Below are 25,159 nucleotides of genomic sequence, written 5' to 3'. Positions count from 1 at the left end.
AGGAAAGTACTTTAATTTCAAAATGTGAAACATTCCCCGATGGTGCGTTTTCTTGGGACAGTATGGCTTGACAGTTAAGCTTCATTCGAGCACCAGGGTCAGATGCTGTTCTGGTTTCTTTGCGCCTTTTCTGGCATAGAGCCCAGATCCGTCTCCCCAGAAGGCCTCTGATGAAGAGTCGGCTGAGCCAGAATCCCGAGGGGTGTGAATGCAGGTTGCAGGCCTGGGGAGCTGTTGCTTTGCTGAAGCAGGGAGGCCTTTCTGCCCTAGAGTTTCCCGTGCTGGGGTGTGGAGGTCAGTGCTGCATGGAGTGGGCTTGTCCACCCCAGTTGTTGGTCGTCGTGTGCTTTCGCAGTTTTCAGTTGCTTCCAGGTATCACACCTGGAAGGAGTCTGTTTATGGGACTGTGTGGGAAAAGGAGAAGGACGAAGGGCACTGCGGGTTTGAATCATCGGGAGATGAAGCAGGTCACTCACCTGGTTGGATGACGGTTCAGCAGGTGCCTGTCCCGCTTGTGGTTGAGCTGTGCTCTGAGCAGCTGGGGGGACACACGGGGTTCTGCACGGATTAGGAGCTACACGGGGCCAGGGAGAAAAGATACCAAGGAGAGTACTGGGCAGGAGAGAGCCAGCATCTGCTTCCAGGAAGGTGAAGGTGGGGCCGTGCCTACTTCTCCCCGGACACTAGGACGGCCAGCTCCTGGATGGACATATCCTTGTTGATGTAGCGGTCGTACTGGGCAGGGGTCAGTCTTCCGTTCTGTAGGGCCTCTTCGATGGAGAACTTCTTGCCAGACTTCCTGTCATGGATCACAGAGGACTCCCCGTTGGGACCCTTGACGGAGATTTCCTCCCAGTCGCACTCCTGGCTCCTGAGTTTCACAAACATGTTCCAGTCGATGAGGCCAGCCCGGTGGGCTTCCTCTGGGGACAGCTCGCGGCCCGAGTCGGGGTCGATGACCACGATGGAGCGCCGCAGGTGGTTCTCCCTTTGTTCCCGCTTGATGGCCACAGAGCCCAGGCGTCGCTGCAGCTCGTCGATCTCCAGGTCTTTGTCTCTAGAGAGCTGCCTGAGGTCATCCAGCTCCTGCTCCAGGGACCGGAGGCGGCAGTCGAGCTGCGCCCCAGGGTCTGCCGCCACCGGCATGCTCCTTAGGCCCTGCGTCTCCGCCACCGCCATCTCGATTTCGGACTGGAGCCTGCGGGCCTCGAGCTGCAGGCTCTGCCGCTCCAGCTGCAGTTTGTGGTTCTCTTCCCTCAAGAAATCCAGCTCCTTGGATGACTTGGAGTTACAGAACTCCAGCTCCGACAGCTTGGCCTCCAGCTGGCTCACCTCCGCGTCCAGCTCCCTCTTGCTCTGGCTCTCCGCCTCCAGGCTGCTCTTTAGCCTCTGAATCTCCTGCTCGGTGTCACCTCTCTCCACCTGGATGCTCTTGGAGAGGACCACCTTCTCCTTGACCTCCATCTTCTCTAGGTGCTCCAGCTTTTTCTTCAGGGTCTTGAGCTCATGCTCCAGGACCTGCCGCCGGTGCCGCTCTTCCTCCAGCTGCAGCGCGAGCAGGGTGTGCTCCCGGGCCTGCTGGGGGTCCTGCTGCAGCACCACCTTCTGCTTGAGGGTCACCTTTTCCCGGGCCTCCCCCTCCTCCAGCTGGGCCAGCCGCTGCTTCAGGTGCTGTACCTCCAGCTCGGCCTCCCTGCGTGTCTGCCGCTCGCGCTCCAGCTCCTCCAGCTGGCACTCCAGCTCCGCTCGCCTGCGCTGTAGCTGCTGCAGCTCCCCGCGGAGGCCATCGATCTGCTGCAGCTCCGCGTTGATGCTCTCGGTGAAGGCGTTCACCTCGGCCTGCAGGCCCGGCTCCTCCTCGTACCTGACGACCTCCTGCTGGACCATCTTCTCCTTCACCTGGGAAAGCTCCTCCTCCTTCTGTTTGATTTTTTCCTCCTGGGACGCCCTCTCTATTTCCAGATCCACTTGCTTCTTCTGCTCCTGTGACAGCTGGGCCCTCAGAGACTCCACTTCCTCTTTGGTCTGGGGGTCTTCCTGGAACTGCAGGAGCTCCTGGACCACCTCCTTGGTCTGCACCTGGGGTTTGGCCTCTTTCAGGGACTGGATCTCCTGCTTCAGCTGGTAGATCTCCAGGTCACACCTTTCGATGAGTCTGGTCTTGTCGATGATCTCCTCCCTGAGCCTCTGAAGCTCTTTCTCCATCTCGGGGTCAGTCTTGTACTTGATGATCTCCTTCGTCACTTCCTTGACCTCCACCTGGGGGCCCCGCCTCCGGAGCACCTCCAGCTCGCTCTGGTAGCTCTTCAGCTGCTCCTCGGCCCCCCGGTACTTGCACTCCTGCTCGACCAGCTCCAGGCGGAGGTTGGCCACCTCACTCTCTGCCTTGGGGTCTGGCCGGACGATCTCCCGCACTTTTTCCTGCACGACCACTTTGGCATTTTCCTCCTCCAAGGCCCAGATCTTTCGGAGCAGCCCCGTTTTCTCCCTCTTGTTGGCACGAGCCTTGGCGGCCTCGTCCTCATACTGGTGTTTGAGGTCACCCACCTCCCTCTCGGTTGCCACATCCTTTTCCACCTTGAGCACCTCCTTGATGATGATCTTGCTCTCAGCCATGGCCCGCTCCTTCTCCAGCCTCTTCAGCTTGTCCTGGAGGAAGCTCAGCTCCTCCTCCTGCTTCTCCCTGAGCTGATGCTCCCGTTGCTGGTCCTCCTGCAGCTTCCGGAACTCTGCCTCCAGCTGGGGGTCATTCTGCAGTTTCACCACATCCTTCTCGGTGACCTTCTCCCGCACCTGGTTCTTCTCCTGGGCCAGGGCTGCGATGCGCTGCTGCAGGAGGAGCACCTCTGCCTCCCGGGTGCCCTTCTGCCGCCGCAGCTCCTCCAGCTCCTCCCGCAGCCTCAGGACCTCGTTGGCCTGGGTTTGGTCCGGCTCGATGCGCAGAACCTCCTTGACCATGTACTCCTGCCCGCCATCCCTGGCCTCCTGCTCCAGGGCGCACAGCCGCAGCTGCAGCGCCTCCAGCTCCTTCTGCAGCAGCTGGTTCTTGCACTGCTCCTCCACCAGGGTCTGCTGCGTCTGCCGGAAGCTCTCCTCCAGCGTGGGGTCTGGCACCTTCTTGAGCACCTTCCTCACCACTGCTTCCTGTGGGCTCTGGTTCTGCAGGGTCCGGATCTCCTCCTGGGCGCTCCTGACCTCATTCTCCAGCTGCTGCCTCCGCTCCGCCTCCTCGTCCAGCTCCCTCTGAATCTTCCACGTCTCCTCTACTTCGGAGCCCGGCTTGCCCCTGGGCAGGGCCTCATGGCTCATGCCTGCCTCAGCCTGCTGGGAAGGAGAAGATAGCGCAGGGTTAATGCCGGACTTTGCATGGCCCGACCCCACCTGGCCACCCACCAGAGGTCAGACTGCTTGTCCTGTGGTCCCTAGGGGACCCCCTCAGTGCCGGGTTCACTAGAGTCCTAGGCCTCCTTTTGAAAATGGTAAAACAACTAGTTTAAATGCATCTGGGAAAATATTTTAAAACCACAGAAGAGTGTGAAGCAGAGGCTGTCTGTCACCGCTGGTCCTGTTCGTACAGGATACTGTCACCTTTGAGACACGTATATTTTTGCATGTGACACATATTTATTTTTTCCACACTAACGGTGTTGCCTGTTCTGTTCCCTGCTTGTTGCACTTATGAGAGAATCTGCAGTGGCACAGAGAGTGCTACCTCGTCGTGTGACAGCTTCGTCATTTTCCATTGTGTGGACAGACCCTGGCTCAGTTGCACACCCATTGCTGGTGAATACTGAGTTGCTTCCACTTTCTTAACTATTACAATGTTGTCGTTAACGTTTTGGGCTTTTAAAAATAAGTTACCTTTTTCTGGGTACTCAGCAAACGTTTGAGGGATGGGACATGTAGGTTGGACTCACGTCCACAGGGGCACAGGCGTGGGCTGGCGTCTGCACTGGCGCCACCCAACCCTGTTCGCAGGGGGACATGCCCACTGGTTCACAGACTGTTTCTCTGAGGCACAATGAGTCTTATTTCGCAGCTCTCGGGAAAGTTTTGAGTAGAATGCCTTACTGAGATCCATTACCTGTCTCAGGAGATTCAGAGCAAACTCCAGATTCTGCAGCCTCTGTCTGTTGATGGCATTAACTTCCGTGAACTTGGCAGCAAGAGCCGTTTCCTACAGGAGAGCAGATAGGAGTCAACAGGCTAAGCGAAGGTAAGCTGGATGGTGTTTGCAAAGTCTGGCATTTGGGGAGAGAGGGAACCTTCTTGCCCCTTCCTACCTGGAGTTCTACTACAGTCTCATCTATAGGAGAGAAAACTGGATTTTGAGTCAGAAGCCTAAACCCCCAGCAAGTGACCTTGAGCAGGTCTGTCTCTGAGCCTTAACGTGTTCGTGTATGGAAGGAGCTGATAACATCGGCCCTCTGTGTGTGTGTACTTACTTAGGGGGAGCAGGGGGAGTCCGTGGCTCTGGCTCAGATAAACCCAGCAGGCTGTCTTTCTAGGCATATCCATGTCACCACCCCAGAATAAGTTATCTCCTCTTACTGAACCTGTTGGCACCCAGGAGGGCTCTTGGGCCAGTTTCCCTATTGTGTGTGCGTCTCTGAGGCCTGCATGCCGTGCTCTCTGGAGCGAGGGAACCCCGAGAAGGCCTGGCCTGCAGAGCTCACCTCTTCCCTCACTTTGGTGGCAGGGGACTGGAGCCTGGCCCTCTTGCTCATGTGGCTGCTTCTTCCATTCTCCAAGTCAAGGAGGGACCTGAGTTTCTCTGCTTCCAACTCGTAGTCCTGCGTGAGACAGACGTGGCAGAGGGCAGACAAGAGCAGGTGAGACCAAAATGTTCTTGTGCCCCTTCCAGCTGACTGCAAAGGTCTTCTGCTCAGCCACACCCTGTTCTGCCTGCCAGGAGATTTTGATAACCATAGATCCATCAGTGGTACGTACCTACGTCCCTGAATAACATGTGCGACGAGAAAAAGTAGGCCCACAATCCCCCTCCGTCCCCAGAGCATGCTCCTTCCAGGCCTTCCCTGGCCTAGAGACTACGGCATTCTGCTTTCTTCATTGAACTCTGTACCATTAGAGTTATGGCTTTTCTCATGTTGCCTCCTCCTAATTCTCCTGTGGATCAGTTTGATGACTTTAACATCCATTGTGTGGTCAGGTGATAATTTACTAGCTGTTCCTCTGCTGTTGGACATTTAGGTTATTTCTAGTTTGTCTGTTTTGCTATTGTAAATAATTCTGTTGTACAATGATTTTGTTAATCCCACATTATTATTATTTCATATTATTTCCTTTAGGATAAATTCCCCCAGTTACTGCTTTACAGTAGAAAATCCTTTTCTGGTATTCGATGCCCAGTACCATCTTGTTTCCCAAAGGCCTGTGCCGGTTTGCGTGGCCGCCAGCAGTGCCTGAGGACACCCCGCCAGACCAGCTGGTGGGAAGAGGCCCTGCTGCTTTACACTCTGGGCAGGGTGTCACGTCTCACCTTGACAGCTTGCTGGTACTGCTGGGAGTGCGCGTAGACTTTCTGTACTTCCTCTTCCCTTCTTGCTATCTCATCTAGCAGGTTCTGTAAAACAACAGAGACTTTGAAAACCAAAAATTAAAAAAAAAATCCAAAACCTAGATAGAGTAGCTGGATTCCTTGGAGTCTGGAATTCTTCCATAGCACAAAGTATAAGGAATGGCTTCCCTGTTTACATTTGTTTGTTACAAAAGGCAATTCTAAGGCCCTGTGAAGAAGGGCCAAGAAGATAATCATCTTTGGCAGGAAAGTTGTGTTTACTGAGTGCATCGAAATGTCAGGCACTGTTCTAGTATCTTTCTTAGATTATCTCACTGAATCTCCCAACATCCTGTGAGGTAGGCACCGTCCTCACCTCCTGTTTATGAACGGGGAAACCCAGGCACAGTGCTGTGCAGTGACTGGCCCGTGGGCACATGGCTAATGGGGATGGGAGCAGGATTTGAGACCAGGCTGTTGGGCTTCCTGTTCCTCGTCCTTCACCCCAAGGCCCTGCTGCCTTCTGGGGAGCCAGCACTCTGGGCTTTGGAAATGGGTTTTTCCCCGAGGGCTCCCCTGTGTCCCTGTAGCTATTTGCTTATTTAGCTGGCTTGCACGGAGTGTCCACTCTGGGCCAGGCCCTGTGCTGGGCACTGAGGACGGAGAGGTGAGGGAGACCCCGTCCTTGTCGTCAGAGACTCGGGTGCTGGGAGCCCGCCTGGCCAGGACCGCTGCCAGGCCCCCGTCCATGAAGGGGCTTGCTAACCTCAGACCCGCCTTGTGACCATCCTCCTGTGAACGCGGAAGTGGCCTTCTCACCTTCTGGTTGTTCAGTTTGGTCTCCATCTGGCCGAGGCCGTCTGTCTCCTGGGGCTCGTAGCTGGGGATGTGGGACAGGAACTGCAGCAGGCGGTCGCGGCCACTATAGAAGGCGTCGTGAGCAGCCCGGGTGCTCTGCAGGCTCTGGACCCTGTGGGGCAAAGCCCGTCAGGCCTTTGAGCTCTCAGGTCTCACTGAGAGCTGCCTGCCGTCCCTTTTTAAAGAGGTCATCAAAAGTAATTTAACTGGAAATAACCTAAACGTTCACCAGGAAGGGAGTAGTTAGATAAATTATGGAATATTGTGTTGGAATACTGTGAGGCCTCTGTAAAGCGCAGGAAGGCCCGCCTGTGTGGACTCACAGGGATGCCCACTGTGAATTCTAGGACCTAAATAACTCATGGATCCAAGGGGAAATCACAAGGGAGGTGAGGAAATCTTTTGAACTCACTGAAAATAAAAACATCAAAATTTGTGGGACACAACAAAAGCAGTGCTTAGTGGGAAGTATGTAGTTTTAAATGCTTAGATAAGAAAAAAAAGAAAGCTTTCAAATCAACAATCTAAGCTTCTACCTTAAGAAAGAAAAAGAAGAGCAAATTGGACTTAATGTAAGCAGCAGTAGGAAATAATAATGAGCAGGTGTCAGTGAAACAGGAAACAGGAAAACAGGAGAAAGATCACTGCAACCAAAGCTGGTTTATTGAAACCATCAATAACGTGATAAACCTCAAACATAATGATTAGGGGGACAAGAAGAATAAACAGATACAACAGAAGAAAATACAACATCAAGAATGAGAGAGAGGACATTCCCTCAGATCCTGCAGATAGTCAAGGATAAGAGAATATTATGAACAATTTTATGCCAATAAACTCAACAACTTGATGAGATGGACAATGTGTCCTTGAAAGACACAAACTTCTGAAGTTGCTCAAGCATTAGATGACCCAAATGGTCCAATATCTATTAAAGAGGTTGAATTTGTAGTTAAAAAACCCTCTTACACACAAAAAAACAAACTGCAGGCCCAGATGGCTTCAGTGGTGAATTCTTCCAAGCATTTAAGGAATTAATACCCAGTCTACACAAACTCTTCCAGAAAACAGAAGAGGGGGTAACACTTACTGACTCATCAGGCTGGGAAAATATACAACAGGGAAAATAGCAAGACACACTGTATGTGGTGTGTTGTCATTCGTACATTAATTACCTACCCCAGCTCATACAGAATGTTTTTGGAAGGACACACAAGAAACTGGTAGCAGTGCTGATCTTGGGGGAAGGGTTTGGTCATTATAATCCCTTTGTGTATTTTATCTTGTATATATACTGTTTTCAGAAAGAGGAAATTATTTAGAAATCAAACAGCCTTCACTGCTGTCTGCAGAAATCCCACTTTGGTGCCTTAAGGCAGACTAAGCCAAGGGCCCCCGCGGTCCCCTCACCTGAGCTCCACCTGCTGGCAGAGGTTGTCAAAGCGCTGGCGCAGCTTGTGCACCTCAGCCTCCTGGCGCTCCAGGTCCGGGCAGTGCTCCTGGAAGCGGCTGGCCAGCGAGCCAGAGCACTGCTTGGCGGCCTGCAGATTCTGCTCCACCTCGCTGAGGAGGGCCTGCCGGGCCTGCAGCTCGGAGGCCATGGCCTGCCGGGGCAGAGGCAGATGGCAGGTGCTGTGGCCAGAGCTCTAGGGCCCGGGATGGTGCTACCCAGAGCTCTTGGGGCTGCCTGCTTTTAGCGGGTGGCAGGCCTGGACCTGGGCGGGGACCGGTGGTTTGCCTCTTGAGTTTCTCCTCAAACCCGTGGTCATTTCTGCAGTTTCCATTTTGTTACAATGACCAATACTCTGGGAAAACTAGCTTCTAAAACCCTGCGGCACACGGCACGTGCCTGTGACCCCGTGCCCGGGACTGGAGTGGCCTTCGTGAAGGCTCTGGTCTCTGAGCCTGTTTCCTGGGCTCTGAGGTGAGGCCCTCACCACAAGGGCAAGGGTTTTGTGAGGTGGTTTGTGAATAAGGGGCCTCCCACGGGCTCACAGACCCCAATGCTTAGAGCGGGCCCAGCGGCAATGGTGAAGAGGGCAGATGCTGGGCTGGGGCAGAGGCTCCTGTGCTCAGCTGATGCGCCGTGCAGGCATGTGGGTCCAGGTGACCAGATCTGCTTGTCCAGAGACACTGGGAATCTGGGGGGATTATGTGGACATTCGATTTTAAGATACCAGCACCTGATTTCCACAGGCCACAGAAACCCCGTGTGCAGCTGGGACTCCAAACCTGGAGAGAGTTGCTGCCCTGGGCCTCGGGCCCCTTGACTGTCCACAGGTGGGGTGGCAGGGGCGCCTGGAGCCCATGCCCAACTGAGAGAAAGGCTCCTGAAGCCCAGGGTCCCCAGACTCACCGCCAGCTCCTGCCTCTTGCTGTCCAGGGCATGGCCACTCTTGGGCACTGTGTCCTCCTGGGCCAGCTGGTTTTCATATGAGGCCAGCACCTCCCGGCCCTGCTGCAGGCTCTTCTCCAGGCGGTTGGCGATGTCAACCCTGAGGACATGAGTCAGGAGTTGGGGGGCGGTGCTGGACCTTGACCCCGCCCGGCCTCCCCACTGCCCACCTGCACCCACTTCTCCTGGGCCGCGTCCAGCAGCTGCACCAGGCGCTCGTATCTGCGCTGGGTGTCCTCCACCCGCGTCCTCAGCAGGGCCGCACTGCCACTGTCCGGGAGGGCCTGCATGAATGCCTCGCCCTCGGCCGTGCTGCTCGCCTTCTCGGGCTCGATGCGCAGCAGCTCGTTGGTGATGTTCTGTGGGGACCAGAGCCCCTCACGTTGACCACAGCCGGCAGCCACCCCCACACAGGGATGTCCTCCCCGGGGGGCGTGACTGGGGATCTGGGACGCTGGCCTAGGAGTCCGTGTTTGTAATGAGCATCCCTGGGAATTCTGACACAGTGGATGGTGACTCACGAGTGATGAATATTAATAGGTTCCTGTTCCCACTACTTCACACGGCTTTACTCATCTTTGGGGACAACTCCAATGAGGTGGGTACGACTCCAAGCAGCTTAGGAGGGGACATGGTGGGGCCTAGCCCCAACCCTACCCCTGTATCAGGCGTCCTCTGGCCTTGGCTCGGCCCCAACCAGACCAGCCCTGGTGTGAGCCCCGTCACGGGCCACGGCACTTCTCTGAGCCCCGTTCCTCTCCTGTAAACCGGGAACGGTGACGCCCATCGTGGAGGGCGCCGAGGACCCGGGAAACTGTGTGTGTGTGTAAAAGAGGTGAGGAGTAGATGGTGTTCATGCGGCTCATCTTACCCCATCCTGTCGAGGCCCCCTGAGTGGGGATCAGCCCATTTTACTGAAGACACTGAGGTTTGGGCTTGAATGGTGTCTGTGGTCAAGGCGAGTGAGCTGGCCCTGTTGCCCCAGAGCCCGTGTGCTGCCGGGCACCGCGGCCTCTCACTCAGCTCAGTGCTGATCTGCTCAGATTGCAGTCCTGCTGTTGTCAGCTCTGCCACGAGCCCTTTTTCCTAGGGGTGTGTCTTGGGGGCACCAGGCCTCAGGCACCTCCTCAATCTTTGGCCTAGAGCAGCCCCCCTCCCCACGACCCACGACTTCCTGTTACACATGGCAAGTGGTCCCTTTTGAGCGCCAAGACACCCCATGGGGATAAGACCTTGAGCAGGGGCCCCGGGGAGCCAGTGGGCCAGCCTCTGCCCCCAACCTGGGGTACCTTGAGGTCCTTGGCCCGCTCAGCACTGTCCTGCACGGCCCGGCCCTGCTCCAGCGGCGGCCGCAGGATCCCTGTGATGGCCTTCTCCTGCCGGTCCAGGTCGCTGGCCACCTTGTCCAAGCCGGCCAGCAGCTGCCGGCCCTGCAGGTCAGAGACATCTGCCGGAGGGAAATCAGAGTCGGGTGGCAGTGGGGATCGTGAGGCCCAGGGAGGGGGCGTAGGAGGGCCAGCCTCCCCACCTCCACTGTCCCATCTGCAGCACAGACCCTGGGCCCAGCCCTGCCTCCCTGTCCCCCCAGAGCCTCAGGCAGCGTCTGGTACCCACCTCCAGAGTTCTCTGCCTTCAGCACCTCATGCCGCTGCTGGAGCGCCCTTCTGCTCCCAGCTGCCTTCTGCCGCAGGCTCTGGTACTGGCTGCCCAGGCTGTGACAGCAAAAATGGGCTGGGGACCTGGGGCAGCCCACTGCCCCTACTGCCCACTGACACAGGACCCTGGACTCTGGCTGGACAGACAGCCTCGAGGAGTCGGAAAGCTCATCAAAATGCTTTGAAAAGTTAACACGACACACGTAGAAAGGATTTGCTGAAACGCTGGTCTTTCTTTGCTCTTGGGTTCAACGGACCCCTTCTTTCCCTCCTTCCTTTCTTTGTCTCTCTTTTCTTCAATAGCAAGTCTTACTATCTAAAATTATCTTGGGCTTCCCTGGTGGCACAGTGGTTAAGAATCTGCCTGCCAATGCAGGGGACACGGGTTCGATCCTTTGCCCGGGAAGATCCCACATGCTGCGGAGCAACTAAGCCCGTGCGCCACAACTACTGAGCCTGTGCTCTAGAGCCCACGAGCCACAACTATTGAGCCCATGTGCCACAACTCCTGAAGCCCGCGGGTCTAGAGCACGTGCTCTGCAACAAGAGAAGCCACGACGACAAGAAGCCCACGCACCACAACAAAGAGTAGCCCCCACTCGCCGCAACTAGAGAAAGCCTGCGCACAGCAACAAAGACCTAATACAGCCAAAAATAAAAGCAAATAAATAAATTTATAAAATAATCTTGTTTGCTCATTTGTTTTCCCCACCAAGATGTTACCCCTGAGGAAGCAGTACACAGTAGGTGCTCAATACATATTTGCTGAATGAATAAATTAAGGAATTCCTTGAATCACTCATTCAACAAAGAGTTCTTGGGTACTTGCTTTGTACCAGGTACTGAACAAGGCCCTGAAAATAGTAAGTCTCAAGGAGCCTCTGCCCAATGAGACTGACACAGACACAAAGCACCCTAATGAGAGCAGCACGAGCAGTGGGAGAAGGTGCTTGAGAAAGAGGCGGCAGCCCTTTTCCTGGAGCCAGGGTGGAGGATGAGGGGGCAATCAGGGAAGGCTTCACAGAAGAGGTGACCCCCAGGCTGGGTCTTCAAACCAAGAGGGCTGAGCCAACAGGTGGTGGGTTGGTGTGCAGGTAGAGGGAGCAGTATGTGCAAAGGCCCAGAGGCCCTTGCAGAAAAACCACTCCCTGATGTGTGCCCAGAGCCAGAGGTTCACACACAAGTCAGCTCAGCCAACAGGATCTGCTGCTGTCCCACTTGAGCCACCAAGGGGTGCAGGTGTGGGGATGTTAGTGGCATCCTGAGGTTGAGTTGGGGTGCCCAGGGCTGTGAACGTGGCCTGAGGGGCCCAGGGGGTGCGGCCAGTCCACGCTGGCTCCTTCCTTTACCCCTGTACCTGTCGGCCAGAGCCAGGGCCTCGGGGTCGGTGGGAGGGATCATGAAGCAGACAGCTGGGGCAGTCAGCTCATTCCCTGCACTGTCCGTGAGGTCCCAGCTCTCCCCGTTGTTCCTCTGCAGGGTGTAGCTGTAGCCCCGAGAGATTAGGCCCTGGTGGGGACAGGCCAGTCAGAACACATGGAGAGACCTGCCCCCCTGGTGGCCAGGAGCCCAGTCACCATCTCAGCCCCACCCCTAACTCTGGGACCTGGGGAGTCTTAGCCTGTTTCTCAGATCCTCCCCAAGAGGTTCCATCATAGAGAGTTGAGAGGGGCCAGCACCAAGAGAACATGTGCTGGGTCTGCCGGCCTAGCACCCACCTGGATTTCCCTTTGGGGAGCCCCTGTGCAGTCCCAGCCCATGTGTTCTCATCCCTCCATTCCCTGACTTCTGGGGGTGGACATGTGACTCAGGTCCGGCCAATGAGAGAATGGCATCCCTGGCCACAGTGATTGGTTTAGGCTGGACACATGACTCAGAGCAGGCCAATGAGAACCTTCCCTGGGACTTCTGCTGGAATGACTGGGGCCACTAAGCTGGTAGGACAGAAAAGGCCAGGGCAGCAGGTGGGGTGATGCAGGGGCATTGGCAGAGAGGACCCCATGATGGAGATAAACACAGGCTCCTGAAATATTTGAGATCCTGCATCCAGCCATGTCACTCCTAAGGCCTTTCAGTGACATAAGAGGAGGCAGATCTGGGCCCAGCTTGCCTGGGGCACCTGGAGCACCAGGCAGGGGCTCACCTGGTCACTCTCAAAGTCACAGAGCGCCTCCACGGGGATGGGCTTGAATGGTGTCTCCCGGCGGTACCTGAGGGGTACCACCTGCTGCCCTCGCTTCTGCAGGCCCCGCACCTCGTGCTCGTACTTGTCCAGAGCCTTCTCCTGGTCCTAAACATGGGGGGGAGTGCCCAGGTGAGATCACGCAGCCTTCCCTGGTCAGCAGGCAAGGAGCTGGGGAGGGGCCTGCTCAGGCATCACTCACGTCCAGCTCCCGCAGCATCAACTCAATCTGGTATTGGTCTTTGAAGTCGGGACTGTATTTCTGGTTCAGGTCTGAGTCCACCTTGCGCAGCAGCTCCTGGGCATCCTTCACGTCTTTGTGGAACTAGAGGAGACCGGGGGGCCCTGTCACGGACAGGACAGTGCTAGGACACCTGGGGCTAATCCTGGCTGTGACTTTAAGCCCATTCCCAGGTAGGGCTGGGCCTCCCACTCACCCTGAATCCATGGGCTCTGCCACCTGGGGACACCCACAACCCTCCCCAGCCCAGCTTCCTGGGGGGCTTCACAGGGAGAAACCAGGTCCCTTCCCACCAATCCATGCAATGCCACCTCTATGACATATTGTTTTCATGTGTATACACCAGTAAGCTTAGGGTTCTTCTCTATTCCACTCTTCTCTTTGTGCTAGGGACACCCTGACTTATTCTAAGTCTTAGTACATGGAAGATAAGCGTCCCCACTTGGTTCTAGGAAACTTTCTTGCCCATTCTTCAGCCCATTAGCTCTGGAATCATTCATTGTCAGCTGTCCCCTGGGCTGCAGCTATGAACATGACTTTGGGATCCCTGTGAAGCTCATAGCCCAGAAGGGCTGACACTGAACCAGGAGTTAGTTACAATAGTATCATCTGAGTTCAAGTGTCCCCAAATCACCTACTCATAAGAATCACCTGCAGCTCTCTTGTTAAAAACACATTCCTGTGGAAACAATGCAGCATCCATCAACAGGTAAATGGATAAACACAACGTGGTCCATGCATACAATGGAATATTATTCAGCCACGAAAAGGAATGAAATTCTGGTTCATGCTACAACATGATGAACCTTGAAAACATTATGTTCAGTGAAAGAGCCAGATACAAAAGGCCACATATCATGTGATTCCACTTCTATGAAATATCGAAAACAGGCAAATCCAAAGAGACAGAAAGTAGATGAGAGGTTACCAGGGGTTGGAATGGGGAGTGATTGTTCATTAGGTACAGAATTCCTATTTGGGGTGATGAAAAAGTTTTGGAAAGACAGTGGCAATGGTTGCACAACATTGTGAATGTAATGAATGCACTGGATTGTACACTTAAAAATGCCTAAAATGGCAAATTTCATATTGTATATTTTTTACCAAAATTAAAACTCCACACACCTACTCCTGTGCCTACACTATCCTGGTGAGTCAGACTCTCCAGTCCCAGCCCCCAGGGAAGGCAGACAAGGGCCCAGCAAGCTTGGGGCACGCCCACGTCATCAGAAGTGTAAGTACTGGGAGGCCTGGGCAGGCAGCCCTGCAAGGCTCCTGGAGGAAGTAGCACTGAGGCCATGAGTGAGCCAAGCAGGCACTGGGTGCTCCCACCAACGGGGCCCTGGGCTGGCAGGTACCTGGTGGTAGTCTTCCATGTACTTCAGATGGCTCTCCTCACAGATGAGCAGGTTCAGGTACTCCTTCCAATCTGCATGCACAGCCTCCATGTGAGCCTGCCAGGAGAAAGGAGGCAGATTGCTGCTGGCCAAGCACTGGGGACACGAAGGGAGGGATGGCAGGATTCCAGACCAGGAAAGGATAGAGGAGGGGGTATCTGGCCTCTGCATGTGTGTGGCTCCCAGCCACCTCCCGCCCAGGGGTGGGAGGAGGAGTGAGGGGAACGTGTTGAGGCGCCAAGCAGGGCTGCTGTGTATGGGTGCTCAGGTTGTATACTGCACAAGGGACAAGTAGGGGCTGTGTCTGCCCAAAGTGGTGCTTTTAAAAAAATCTCACAAAGGTACTCCCCAGATTCAAGTCCACCAGAGCTCAGAATGTGACTTTATTTGGAAATAGGGTCTTTGCAGATATAATTGGTTAAGGATCTCAAGATGAAATCATCCTGGATTTAAGGTGGGCCTGAAATCCAATGACTGGTGTCCTCATAAGAAGAGGAGATGACACACAGGTGAGAAGGCCATGTGACGACACAGAGGCAGATACAGGAGTGATGCAGCCCCAAACCAAGGAATGCCAAGGGTTGCCAGCAACTACCAGAAGCAAGGAGAGATGAGGAAGGATTCTCCCCTAGAGACCTGGAGGAAACAAGCCTGCCAAAACCCTGATTTCGAATTTCTGGGCTTCAAAGCTATGAGAGAATAACTTTCCTTTGTTTAAAGCCACCCAGTTTGTGGTCATTTGTTACAGCAGCAATAGGAAACTAATACGGGCACCACATGGGCTTCAGAAGTCCAGGGACTGAGGGCAGGGCATTGAGATAAGGAGAGGACGCAGGGTCAGACAGAGCAAGAGGAGGCAGCAAAATGGAGAGACAGACAGATGGACACAGGACACCCACCTTGGGGCCTGCCTGAGTGTAGGTGGCCCAGAGCAGAGGCCACCCGGAGGGCAGGCTGGAGGAGGCGTCCCTTCCCGGGGCTCACGTACCTCAATGGATTTCCTTCCGGGGTGCTTGGCGGCAAGCAGCTGGTCACCCTCACTGTGCAGCTTGTTAATTCTCTCCTCTTTGGCCTCCAGGTTCCGGTTGATGAAATTCTGCAGCACGGGCAGTGGAGGGGCTCATTGACCAGCCAGGCAGTCCCGTGCTCCTTCCCAGCCCCCTGGCCCGCACCCCCAGAGCCTAGTGCCCACCTCATACTGGCGCCGGCGGCTGGGGTAGTCGAGGTTGCAGTCGCTCCAGTCGTACTGCATACGACTCTGGGCCTGCTGGTCCAGCCAGTACAGCTCATTGGTGCAGCGCTGCATGTAGTCCTGCAGCGAGCTCAGGTGCTGCTGCCGTGCCTGAGACGCCGCCTGTGGGTGGGCAAGGACAGGGCTGTGGCCTTGCCGGCAACAGCCTCCCTCCACGCCTCCTGCTCCACTGCACTCCCTTGGATAAGTCACCTGACCGCCTCCCACCCTTCGAAACCCCTTCATTTGTTCAGCAAATGTTTTCTGAGAATCTACTAAGTGCTGGGCACGGCTCCACGCCCTGCGGATACAGCAGTGAGCAAAACAGACAAAACCCTCACAGAATTGACATATTTGTGGAACGTTAGTTTACTCGTCTGCAAAATGGGAATAACGACAGCACTGATCTCATAGGGCACCAACCCTGGCATACAGCTGGTGCTCAAAAAACATCAGCAGCTACACTTCCACTTTTTTCTTTAACATGTCATGGTGCTGGGGGATCGTAGCAAACTACCACAGGGCAAGGAGGAGGGGAAGGAGGACGGATGTCTGCGTTCCACTCTGCAAATGAGAACAGTAGTGAACACGTGTGGGGCCCACCACGTGCCAGGACTGTGCTAAGGACTTCTCCAACATCAACTCATGCAATCCTCAAAGCATCCTATGAGCCAGGGACTGGACGTGATTGTTTTACAGATGAGGAAACTGAGGCTCCCAGAGGCTCAGCAGCTTGTGCTCAAGGTTTCCCCACCAAAAGGGGTGGAGGCAGCCCAGCTCCAGAGCCTCCTACCGGCTATACTATCACCCCCTCTGCATTCTCACGTCTGAGGCGTCTGTAACGTCCATAATGAGTGTCTGTAATGTCCACAACATTTATGTATCACTTGTGCGGTTTTAAAAAGAAGACATTCTTGGGGCTTCCCTGGTGGCGCAGTGGTTGAGAGTCTGCCTGCCAATGCAGGGGACACGGGTTCGAGCCCTGGTATGGGAAGATCCCACATGCCGCGGAGCAGCTGGGCCCGTGAGCCACAACTACTGAGCCTGTGTGTCTGGAGCCTGTGCTCCGCAATGAGAGAGGCAGCGATAGTGAGAGGCCCGCGCACCGCGATGAAGAGTGGCCCCCGCTCGCTGCAAATAGAGAAGGCCCTCACACAGAAACGAAAACCCAACATAGCCAAAAATAAAAATAAATTAATAAATTAATTAAAAATTTAAAAAAGAAGACATTCTTTAAAGGTTTTGAAAAAGGAAATAGAAAAACCTCCGTTTATTAAGCAGGTGGCATTGTATCTGGCACACAGTAGGTGCTCAATAAAGAATTAAGAAGCAAGTAGTAAGATGAACTGTATCCATGGGGTCTCTTGGGGTTTTCCACGAGCACAGGGCAAACAGGGGTGCCTCTCAGGTAGGGGCTCGGGGTACTGCCTCTTCCCACTTCATCCCCCTCCGTCCTGTTTGAAGTGTTTACTGCACACACTTCTGTCCCCATGGCCCGGCTTCCCAGCCCCTCCCATCCCGTTCCCGGGGCGTCTCACCAGCAGTTTCTGGTACTTGGCCTGGAGTTCGCTGTTCTGCTCCTGAGGACGGAGCCGAGGGCATGGGTTAGGGCGGGAGTGCAGGTGGGAGCCCCTCCTCCCCGGGGCCCCCCCCACCCCTGTGCACATACCTTGCCCCCGTCCTTGGTCAGGTGGGGCCTGATGGCCTTGACTTCATTGTGGAAGATGTTGTGCTGCTCCACCTGGTGGTCCACCAGCGGCAGGTCCGACCCGAAGCTCTGGCTGCTCAGCTTGTCCTGGCCGGGCGGGCGGAGGGACAACATGCATGAGGGTGGGCCAGGGACTCAGGACTCACAGCCCACCCAGTACTCGCAGCCCACCCAGTACCCCATACCCTGGGAGCCTCGGCTCTCCTCCTCACGGTGCCGGCCAAGGAGTGAGTGAAGTGGCCCCGGAGGGACGCAGAGAGAGGCTGTCACATCCTATCTCATTTAATCTCACAGCAAACTCAGAGGCCCTCACGGTTACTGTTTCCATTTCACAGATGGGGAAACAGAGGCTCGGCCGGGGGAGTCACTTGTTTGGGGTCACCCAGTGCCCGGGGTTCTCCATGGTGGAGATGGGCTGATGAGGGCAAAGGAAGGGCAGTGGCCGGCCAGAAATCTGGCCACTGCCCCCAGCCTGCCAGGACTCCAACGAGCCCGGGAGGGTCCCAATCTCCACCACTTCTGCTGTGTGACCCTGAGCTAGGCACTGCACCTCTCTGAGCCTTGCTCATCTCATTGACACAAACATCAGGAAACACCGGGAACACAACTCCCTCCCTGACAAGACTGTGGTGCCCATTCAACGGTAGGGGCCCCCCCGGCCCACACACAGCCCCACCCCAGCTGAACCCCGGGCCATACCAGCTTTTCCTCCACCAGCGCCTCCCAGTTGACCTGCGGATCCACCTCCTTCACTGCCAGGTTGTAGACCTGCTTGTGTTTCCCGCGGAGGTTGGTCACACGCTCCTTCAGCTGACAGATGCTAAGCGGGGAGAGTGGCCACCCTGGTTAGCGGGGCTGGTTGGTGGGTGCACTGCCCATGCCACGAGGGGGGCGGCCTCCCACCCCAGCCCCTGGCCTCAGCTTTCTGCTCAGTGGCCTGGTAGGACAGGGTGACTGTGGCCTTGGGTCCAGGCAATCACTCCCACCCTGCTCCTGTCCACTTTCCTTCATTCTACCTTCCCCCACCAATGTTTCCTGAGAGCCCTACTGTGCACCCAGACCCACAGGAGGTTCCAGAAGAAACAGGCAGATCTGCTGCTCTCTGGAGCCCACCATCCAGCAGGGCTACAGGGTGGTGGGGGCCATGACAGTGAGAGTGCTTTGTCCACATCTAAGCTGAGGCGAGAGCCAGGCGCTCAGGAAGCCAGCTGGGCATTAGGCAGGAAAGAATGTGTTCGCAAGCTTGGAGGTCAGGGGGCTGTAGTCACACTCTGAGCAGGACAGGAGAGAGACACCAGCGCTCCGAGCCTCAGTTTCCCCAACTGCAAAATGGGTTGTCGTGAGGATAACATAAAGTGTTTGGCTCGTGCTGGCATCCAGTTAACCCTCAACAAACCCCAACTCAGGTTCCTGAATGCTGAGTGGCTGCAGCCCCCCTGCCCTGGTCCCGAGCAGGTCCCTCAGGACCCGAAGCGGAGGGGACCTACTCCTCAGCGATCATGTCCGCCTGGGAGTGCTTCATGTGCTTGGCGATGGCCGCGTCCGCCTCCAGCACATACAGCAGCTTCTCTGAGTCTGAAACCTTCTGCAGGGCTGAGTCCCGGTGCTCCGGCTGTCGGCCCTCCTGCAGCCGGGCCAGGTCCTGTGAGAGTCACAAGAAAGGGGCGGGGAGAGAGAGTGGGCAGGGACTCAGTGGGCACAGGTGGGATGGGAGGGACGGGAGGAGAGGGGCGAGCGATGGCTTCCCCCAGCCCTGCCCAGCCTTTGCTCAAATGCCTGCTGTGGCCGGCTCGGGACACAGCTGTGCACAAAGAGACATGGCCCCCGCCCAGCCCAGGGGAGAGGAAGACCCCCAGAAAGGCAAGTCATAGATAAACCTCACAAAGGTAACTGCAAGTTCCTACAAGTTGGTGTTTACCAAGGAAACACAGCAGAGGTGGAACATGGGGGACCTGCTTGAGCTCTGGGGGTCAGTGAGGCCCCTCTGAGGTGGTGACACAGGCTAAGAAGGAAGGAAGAAAGGGAATAGTGTTCTAGGCAGAGGGAACAGTCTGTGCAAAGGTCCTGTGGGAGGAAAGGATGGCTGTGATTGAGGCTGGAAGGAGGGACAGGGGAGGAAGTGGGAGACAGGGCCCCACCTATCCTTAAAGGCAATTCCTCCAGGGGCTCTGCAGGGAACAGGGTACAAGCTGGGAGCACAGTCGGGGGTTGTGACAGAGCCTGGGTGAGAGCTGAGGGTGGCCCACGCTGGGGTGTCACCAGTGAAATGGCGAGAATGAACAAAGTCGGTGGGCATCTGGGAGGTACAATGGATAAGTCGCTGATGAGTCCAGGGTCTCTGCTTATTTACGGAAGAACAATGAATGAGCAGCGGGTACAGCAGGTTTCTAAACACAGTCCATTAATCCACTTAGTGGACTTTCAGGGAGCATGGCTGGGCACTGTTCCAGGCCCGGGGGACCCCAGGCCCAGGGGGGATGAGTCAGAGACGGGATTGGGGGTCCAGAGACTGGACGGGGGTCACATGGGGGAACTTGCGAGGCCAGTCCCCTCCCCTCGCTGGGTCTCGGCGTCCCCATCTCTGCAATGGGAGTAAGAGAAACCCCTGCTCCAGAAGAGGTATCCAAGTGACCCAAGGACTCTCCCTTGGCAGCGAGAAGGTGGGAGCACAGATGCGGGCTCGTCAGGGACGAGCCTCAAAACCATGCAAGTGAGAGGAGCCAGACACAGAAGGCCACACTGCACGGGACCGATTTATGGGAACTGCCCTGAGTCGGCTAATTCACAGGCAGAAAGTAGATGAGTGGCTGCCAAGGGCTGGATGGGAGGGGAATCTGCAGTCAATGGACACAGGAGCTCTTATGAAGGGATGAAGAAAAGTTCTGAAACCAATCTACAGAAATGACTGCACCACTTGGTGATGTTACTAGAAACCATTGCATTGTACGTTTAAAGGGGGTGCATTTTTCTGATCTGTAAAACATGCTTCAATAAAGATGTTGAAAAAGAAAAAGGAAGAAATGGCAAAAGAAGTGAACAGAAGTGATGTGGTGCCTGGTACGGTGTCAAATGACTCAACTTCCTCTCGGAGGAAGAGAAGGTATCCAGCCCGTTCTTCCAGGTCTTTCCTGGGCCGGGAGGGCTGAGCAGCAAGTGGGCCCAGCGCCCTGAGGGGCTTGGGGGTGAGGTCCACGTGGCAGAAGTCCAATGGCGCTGGGCCATCACCCCACCATGGGTGGGTCTGGCGAGTTAAAAAGTTGCAACAAAATGTCATGGTTCTTGGCTTGGGTGGAATTTTATCAGCTCCACCATCAGCAGCTGATCTGAAGCTCTGCTGGGCAGTTATAGTGTCAAAGATTAATTTTGCAAAAGGAGGAAGTAAATTAATCATTTCCTATTTCACACAGGTGCAGGTGCTGTGTGGGAATGCAAGCCCTCTCCAGCCGAGACAATAAAGAACATCTAGTGGGGAGATATGCCATGTGGGTGTTCAATAGTCAACAGTTGGACAAGACTGATCAATGGGAACAGAGGTCAGCACAGTGGTTACCTCTGGGGGATACTGATTGGGAAGGTCCCTTGGGACCTTTTGGGAAATTCCTCTATCTTGACCTGAGTAATGGTTTCATGGGTACCTACTGATGCAAAAACTCACAAGGGTGAGCTCTTAAAACTTGGACACTTTCCATAGAGAAGTTTTTTAAAGTAAAAAAAAAAAAATTATAGGGACTGACATATCTTGTAAATGACACACACACTGATGGACAGATGAGGGATACAGCAAATCCAGGAGATGCGGTGAGGATATGGATGTTCTCCAATTCTTCCAACTTTTCTGGCATTTAAAAATTGGGATCGACACAAAAGGTCACATGCTGTATGATTCTATTTATATGAAATATCCAGAATAAGTATATCCAAAGAGACAGAAAGCAGATTAGCGGTTGTCGGGGGCTGTGGGGAGGGGATGGGGAATGACTGCTGATGGGCGTGGAGTTTCCCTTTGGGGCGATGAAAGTGCCTTGGAACCAGATAGAGGCAGTGGTTGCACAACATCGTAAATGTACAAAATGCCACGGAATTGTACACTTTAAGTGGTTAATTATATCTTATGTGAATCTCACTTCCATAAAAAAATAGGAAAGTTCAAGAGAACGTTTGGGTAGTAAGATTAATAATGATGTTTTCTTCCGAAAAAAGGAAGGAAGGAAGGAAGAGAAAAGACAGAAAGATTATCCCATGCAGTCTTCAAAGCGTGGTTTCTTTTCTTAAGTTTGTTCATTTGAATGAAAAGAAAATAGTTCAAAATTATCTCCCTAAAACATCCTTGTTACTTTGAGTCATCACTCTAAGCAAATACAATGAGAGAGCTGGACGCTATTCACACACACAAGCAAAGGTCACAGAGACACCAGAAGGTTAACGGATGATCGTTCTCTCTGGTGGTGGAATCATACGCCATCTTAATTTGCTTCGTTATACTTGTTTATCGGTCCTGAAATGTTTGTAACGAACACATATTACTTTTATTAGGAGGAAAAAAGGACACACTCCAAAAAGCTGTTTTCATTTAGGAAAGCACACACCACCATGGCAGTCACAAGAGAGGGGACAAAAAAACTGCCAAAGGGGCTGGGTACCAGGGCAAGGCCATGGCCAGAGGGAAGGATGCTGGCAGGGCCGGCTGAGGCCGGAAAGAAAAGTGGGAGGTGGAGTCAGGAAAGGAATGAGAGAGGGGAGGGGGGACCCTGAGGGAGGGGGGGGCCCTCTTGCCTTTCCTGCCCCACTCTCCCCATGCCCCCACTTCTCACCCCCAGCTGTGCCATCCCCAGCCCACCCTTGTCCCTCAGGTCTCAGGGGGACTGGCCCTCAGGTGGGTGGATCCCTTGGCTCTCAGAGGAGTGGCAGCCACGTCTGGGCCTGGGGACAGCAGTGGGGCCAGCCGGACCTTGACCTCTCTCGTGACCTGTCCACCCTCAGCCACCCACTCCTCTGGACCCTCGTCTTAGTCATGCCTGGAATGCAGATGAAATACAGACGCCCAGTTAAATTCAAATTTCAGATAAACAAGGGATAATTTTATAATATTATTATATCCCAAGTAGTACATGGGATATAATTATACAAAAAAAATATTTGTGTTCTAAAATTCAAACTTAACTGGATACCCTATATTTTTATTTGCTAAATCTGGCAACCCCACCTGTGGGATGCCTCTGGGGTCAGCTCTGTCACTGACATAGTCCGCCCTGGCCCTCTCTGAACCTCAGTTTCTCCAGCTACAAAAACACATATAAACTCAACCGCACTGGGCTGTGGAGGGTTCAGAGAAGAGGGGGTCATCTTAGCAGCTCACAGGAGTGAGCACGGCTCCAGCGTGGCCCATGGTGCAGGATCCCCAGGAGAACCTTTGGGCTCAGGTCGGTTGTTATCCCCATGTTACAGGAGAGGAAACTGAGGCACAGAGAGGGAAAGTGATCTGCCCAGCCTGCATCTGAGTAGTGGCAATGGTAGGAGAAGTAAGGATGATGATGTTGATAATAATAGTGAACCCTGCACTGCAGCTGCATAATCTCATCGAATCTTTACAGCAGCCCAGCAGGTGGGGACAATCGCTCTTATCCTTTCAGAGGGAATCGCATGAACAGAGAGGTAAGGTGACTTGCTCAAGGTCACACAGTAAGTGGCAAAGCTGGGATCCTAACCAGAGCCTGGATCCTGAGTCTGTGGTTCTCCTCCAGATGGGGCCCATAAGCTGCAGCAACTTTGTACCCGGGGTGGAGGAGCTGGTACTACCAGCAATAAGGAGGTTCCTCTTCAGTGCATCTCCACCTGGGCACTTTGACATTTGAGGCTGGATCATTCCGTGTACGGGGCTGTTCTCTGCACTGTAGGGTGTATAGCAGCATCCCTGGACTCCACCACTAGATACCCGCCCACTGCATTCCCCAAGCTGTGACGGCTAAAAATGTCTCCAGATGTGACCACATGTCCCCTGGGGGCAGAATCACGCCCAGGTGAGAACCACGGGGTCAGACAAGCCCCTGGTCCTGCGCAGGGCTGGTGGCACAGGGGGCACCAGGGTGGGAGATGGGGCACTCACGCTCTGCAGCTTGGCCTCCGTGTCCACGATGTTCCTCTCCACCTCGTCGGCATTCTTCTGCAGCTGCTCAATCAGCTCTGACAGCTCCTTGTTAGAGACGCTGCAGGCGGAAGAAGGGAGGTAGGCCGAGGGCCAGAGGGCAAGGGCCGGGTCCCCACCAGCACCCAGCCTCCCAGGCTGTCCCCAGCCCCAGGCTTGGAGCAGAAGCTGTCCAGTGAGCCTCAGATGGAGCTTGGCTGTCCCCCCAGGGCAACGTCACTAAAGGCACAGAAAGGAGGCAGCACCTGGCAGGGAGTCAGCCCTCGCTCTGGCCATCGCTCTAATGCTTCTGTTTTACCATGCTGGTAGAGCACACTTACCCTTTTTTTCCACATTTTTTACTGAGATGTAAAATTCACCCTTTTAAAGTGTATAATTCAGTGGTTTTTAGTGTATTCACAAGGTTGTATAACCATCATCACTATGTAATTCCAGAATGTTTTCATCACCCCCAAAAAGAAACCCCGCATCGTTTAGTACTCACTCCTCACCATCCCGCCCTACGGCCCCTGGCGACCACGAATCCACTTTCTGTCTCTATGGATTTGCCTACTCCGGACATTTCATAGAAGTGGAATCCTACAATACGAGCGAGGCCTTTCATGTCTAACTTCTTTCACTTAACAATATTTTTGAGGGTCATCCATGTTATAGCATGTGTCAGTGCTTCACTCCTTTTTATGGCTGCATAATACTCCACAGCTTGACTATCTCACATTTTACATATCCAGTCATCCACTGATAGACATTTGGGTTGTTTCCACCTATTGGTCATTACGGATCAGGCTGCTATGAACATTCGGGTACAAGTTTTTGTGTAAGCAGCATTATTAAATACCTGACACTTTTAATCTACTCACTCTCTATATTTAAATAAATTTACTAAAAAAAGGAAATTGCTCTTCCCATTGCAAACATAAAACCAGAAGTCCTTGCCATCAATGGAGGTAACCACCAAAATAAATTCCACAGAAATAAAAGGATGGCATTAAGTTCTAGCCTGACACTAGGCCGCCTGCACACGTTGAAACTGAGCCTTGCCCTCACCTGCTTAAAAGCAGAGCTTGGCACATACTGCAGCCAAGTTAGAGCTGTGCTGGCACCAGGCTGAGACCTCCTGGGTGTTCTCAGAGCATGTGAGAGAGACCTGAGATCAGAACGGCTTTCTCACTTGGTGTTTCTGTGTTTCCTCCTGTCACATCTGTCTGCCTCCCCCGAAATCACACCACACACCACTCTGGCAAACACTACTGTGGGAGTGAAGACCTTGGCTTTGGACTCAGATGTGGGTTCTCGCTGTGCGACTTGGCCAAGCTGCTGTCCCTCTCTGTACCTCTGCTTCCCGCTGTCAGATGGACCTTTCCCAGTGGGGTGTTAGGGATGGGAGTGAGGTTATGCAGGCAAAGGGCTGGGCACCCAATAAATCTCACAAAGGTTCAAAGGTTCATGATTATAGTCGTTAAGGAGCCTTACTGATCCACCTCTGACTTTGTTTTCTTTAAACAAAGGAAGGAACAAAGACCAGAGAGGGAAAGCAACTTGGTTAATGTCACACAGCCAGCCAGCCAGCTGGCCAGCAACGGTCAAGATTAGTACTTAGATTAGATTAGTCCTCTAATCTCCATCAGAGACCTTTTATACTGGCTCCACAGTGCGGCCTGAGAAGCTAAGCACCCAGAAGCATCATTCTGCCCACACTCAAGCACTTACTATGTGCCAGGCCCAGTAATGCACACAGGCACAGCCACCCCCAGACTGGGAGGAAATCAGCATTTATAGAAATAGTCATGAGACTGAGGCAGGCATGACCAGGCAAGCTTCCTGACTAGCTT

At 54.2% G+C, this 25,159-nt stretch overlaps 1 protein-coding gene across 1 annotated transcript in view; it reads right to left on the bottom strand.

The window, feature by feature from the left end:
* Positions 1–664: 664 nt before the first annotated feature.
* The window catches only part of PPL (periplakin), a 42,408-nt gene continuing 17,913 nt past the window's right edge, over positions 665–25,159 (bottom strand). Inside the window, exons 2-22 of the mRNA XM_082669924.1 lie at positions 23,289–23,388; positions 18,673–18,827; positions 17,885–18,005; positions 17,147–17,272; positions 17,016–17,057; positions 15,439–15,600; positions 15,235–15,342; positions 14,208–14,303; positions 12,811–12,933; positions 12,570–12,716; positions 11,784–11,935; positions 10,386–10,483; positions 10,061–10,218; positions 8,952–9,130; positions 8,733–8,871; positions 7,787–7,980; positions 6,338–6,488; positions 5,501–5,584; positions 4,677–4,793; positions 4,085–4,177; positions 665–3,324 (exon numbers count right to left, since the gene is read on the bottom strand). Coding sequence (XP_082526050.1) covers positions 667–3,324; positions 4,085–4,177; positions 4,677–4,793; positions 5,501–5,584; positions 6,338–6,488; positions 7,787–7,980; positions 8,733–8,871; positions 8,952–9,130; positions 10,061–10,218; positions 10,386–10,483; positions 11,784–11,935; positions 12,570–12,716; positions 12,811–12,933; positions 14,208–14,303; positions 15,235–15,342; positions 15,439–15,600; positions 17,016–17,057; positions 17,147–17,272; positions 17,885–18,005; positions 18,673–18,827; positions 23,289–23,388 — 5,203 coding nt within the window. The 3' untranslated portion in view covers positions 665–666. The remainder of the gene's footprint in view (positions 3,325–4,084; positions 4,178–4,676; positions 4,794–5,500; positions 5,585–6,337; positions 6,489–7,786; positions 7,981–8,732; positions 8,872–8,951; positions 9,131–10,060; positions 10,219–10,385; positions 10,484–11,783; positions 11,936–12,569; positions 12,717–12,810; positions 12,934–14,207; positions 14,304–15,234; positions 15,343–15,438; positions 15,601–17,015; positions 17,058–17,146; positions 17,273–17,884; positions 18,006–18,672; positions 18,828–23,288; positions 23,389–25,159) is intronic.

This window comes from Grampus griseus (assembly GCF_964374135.1).
Source record: "Grampus griseus genome assembly, chromosome: 14".
NCBI classification, from domain to species: Eukaryota; Metazoa; Chordata; class Mammalia; order Artiodactyla; family Delphinidae; genus Grampus; species Grampus griseus.
Note: the sequence above shows the minus strand (reverse complement) of the source record. Positions and strands in the feature narration are given on the sequence as shown.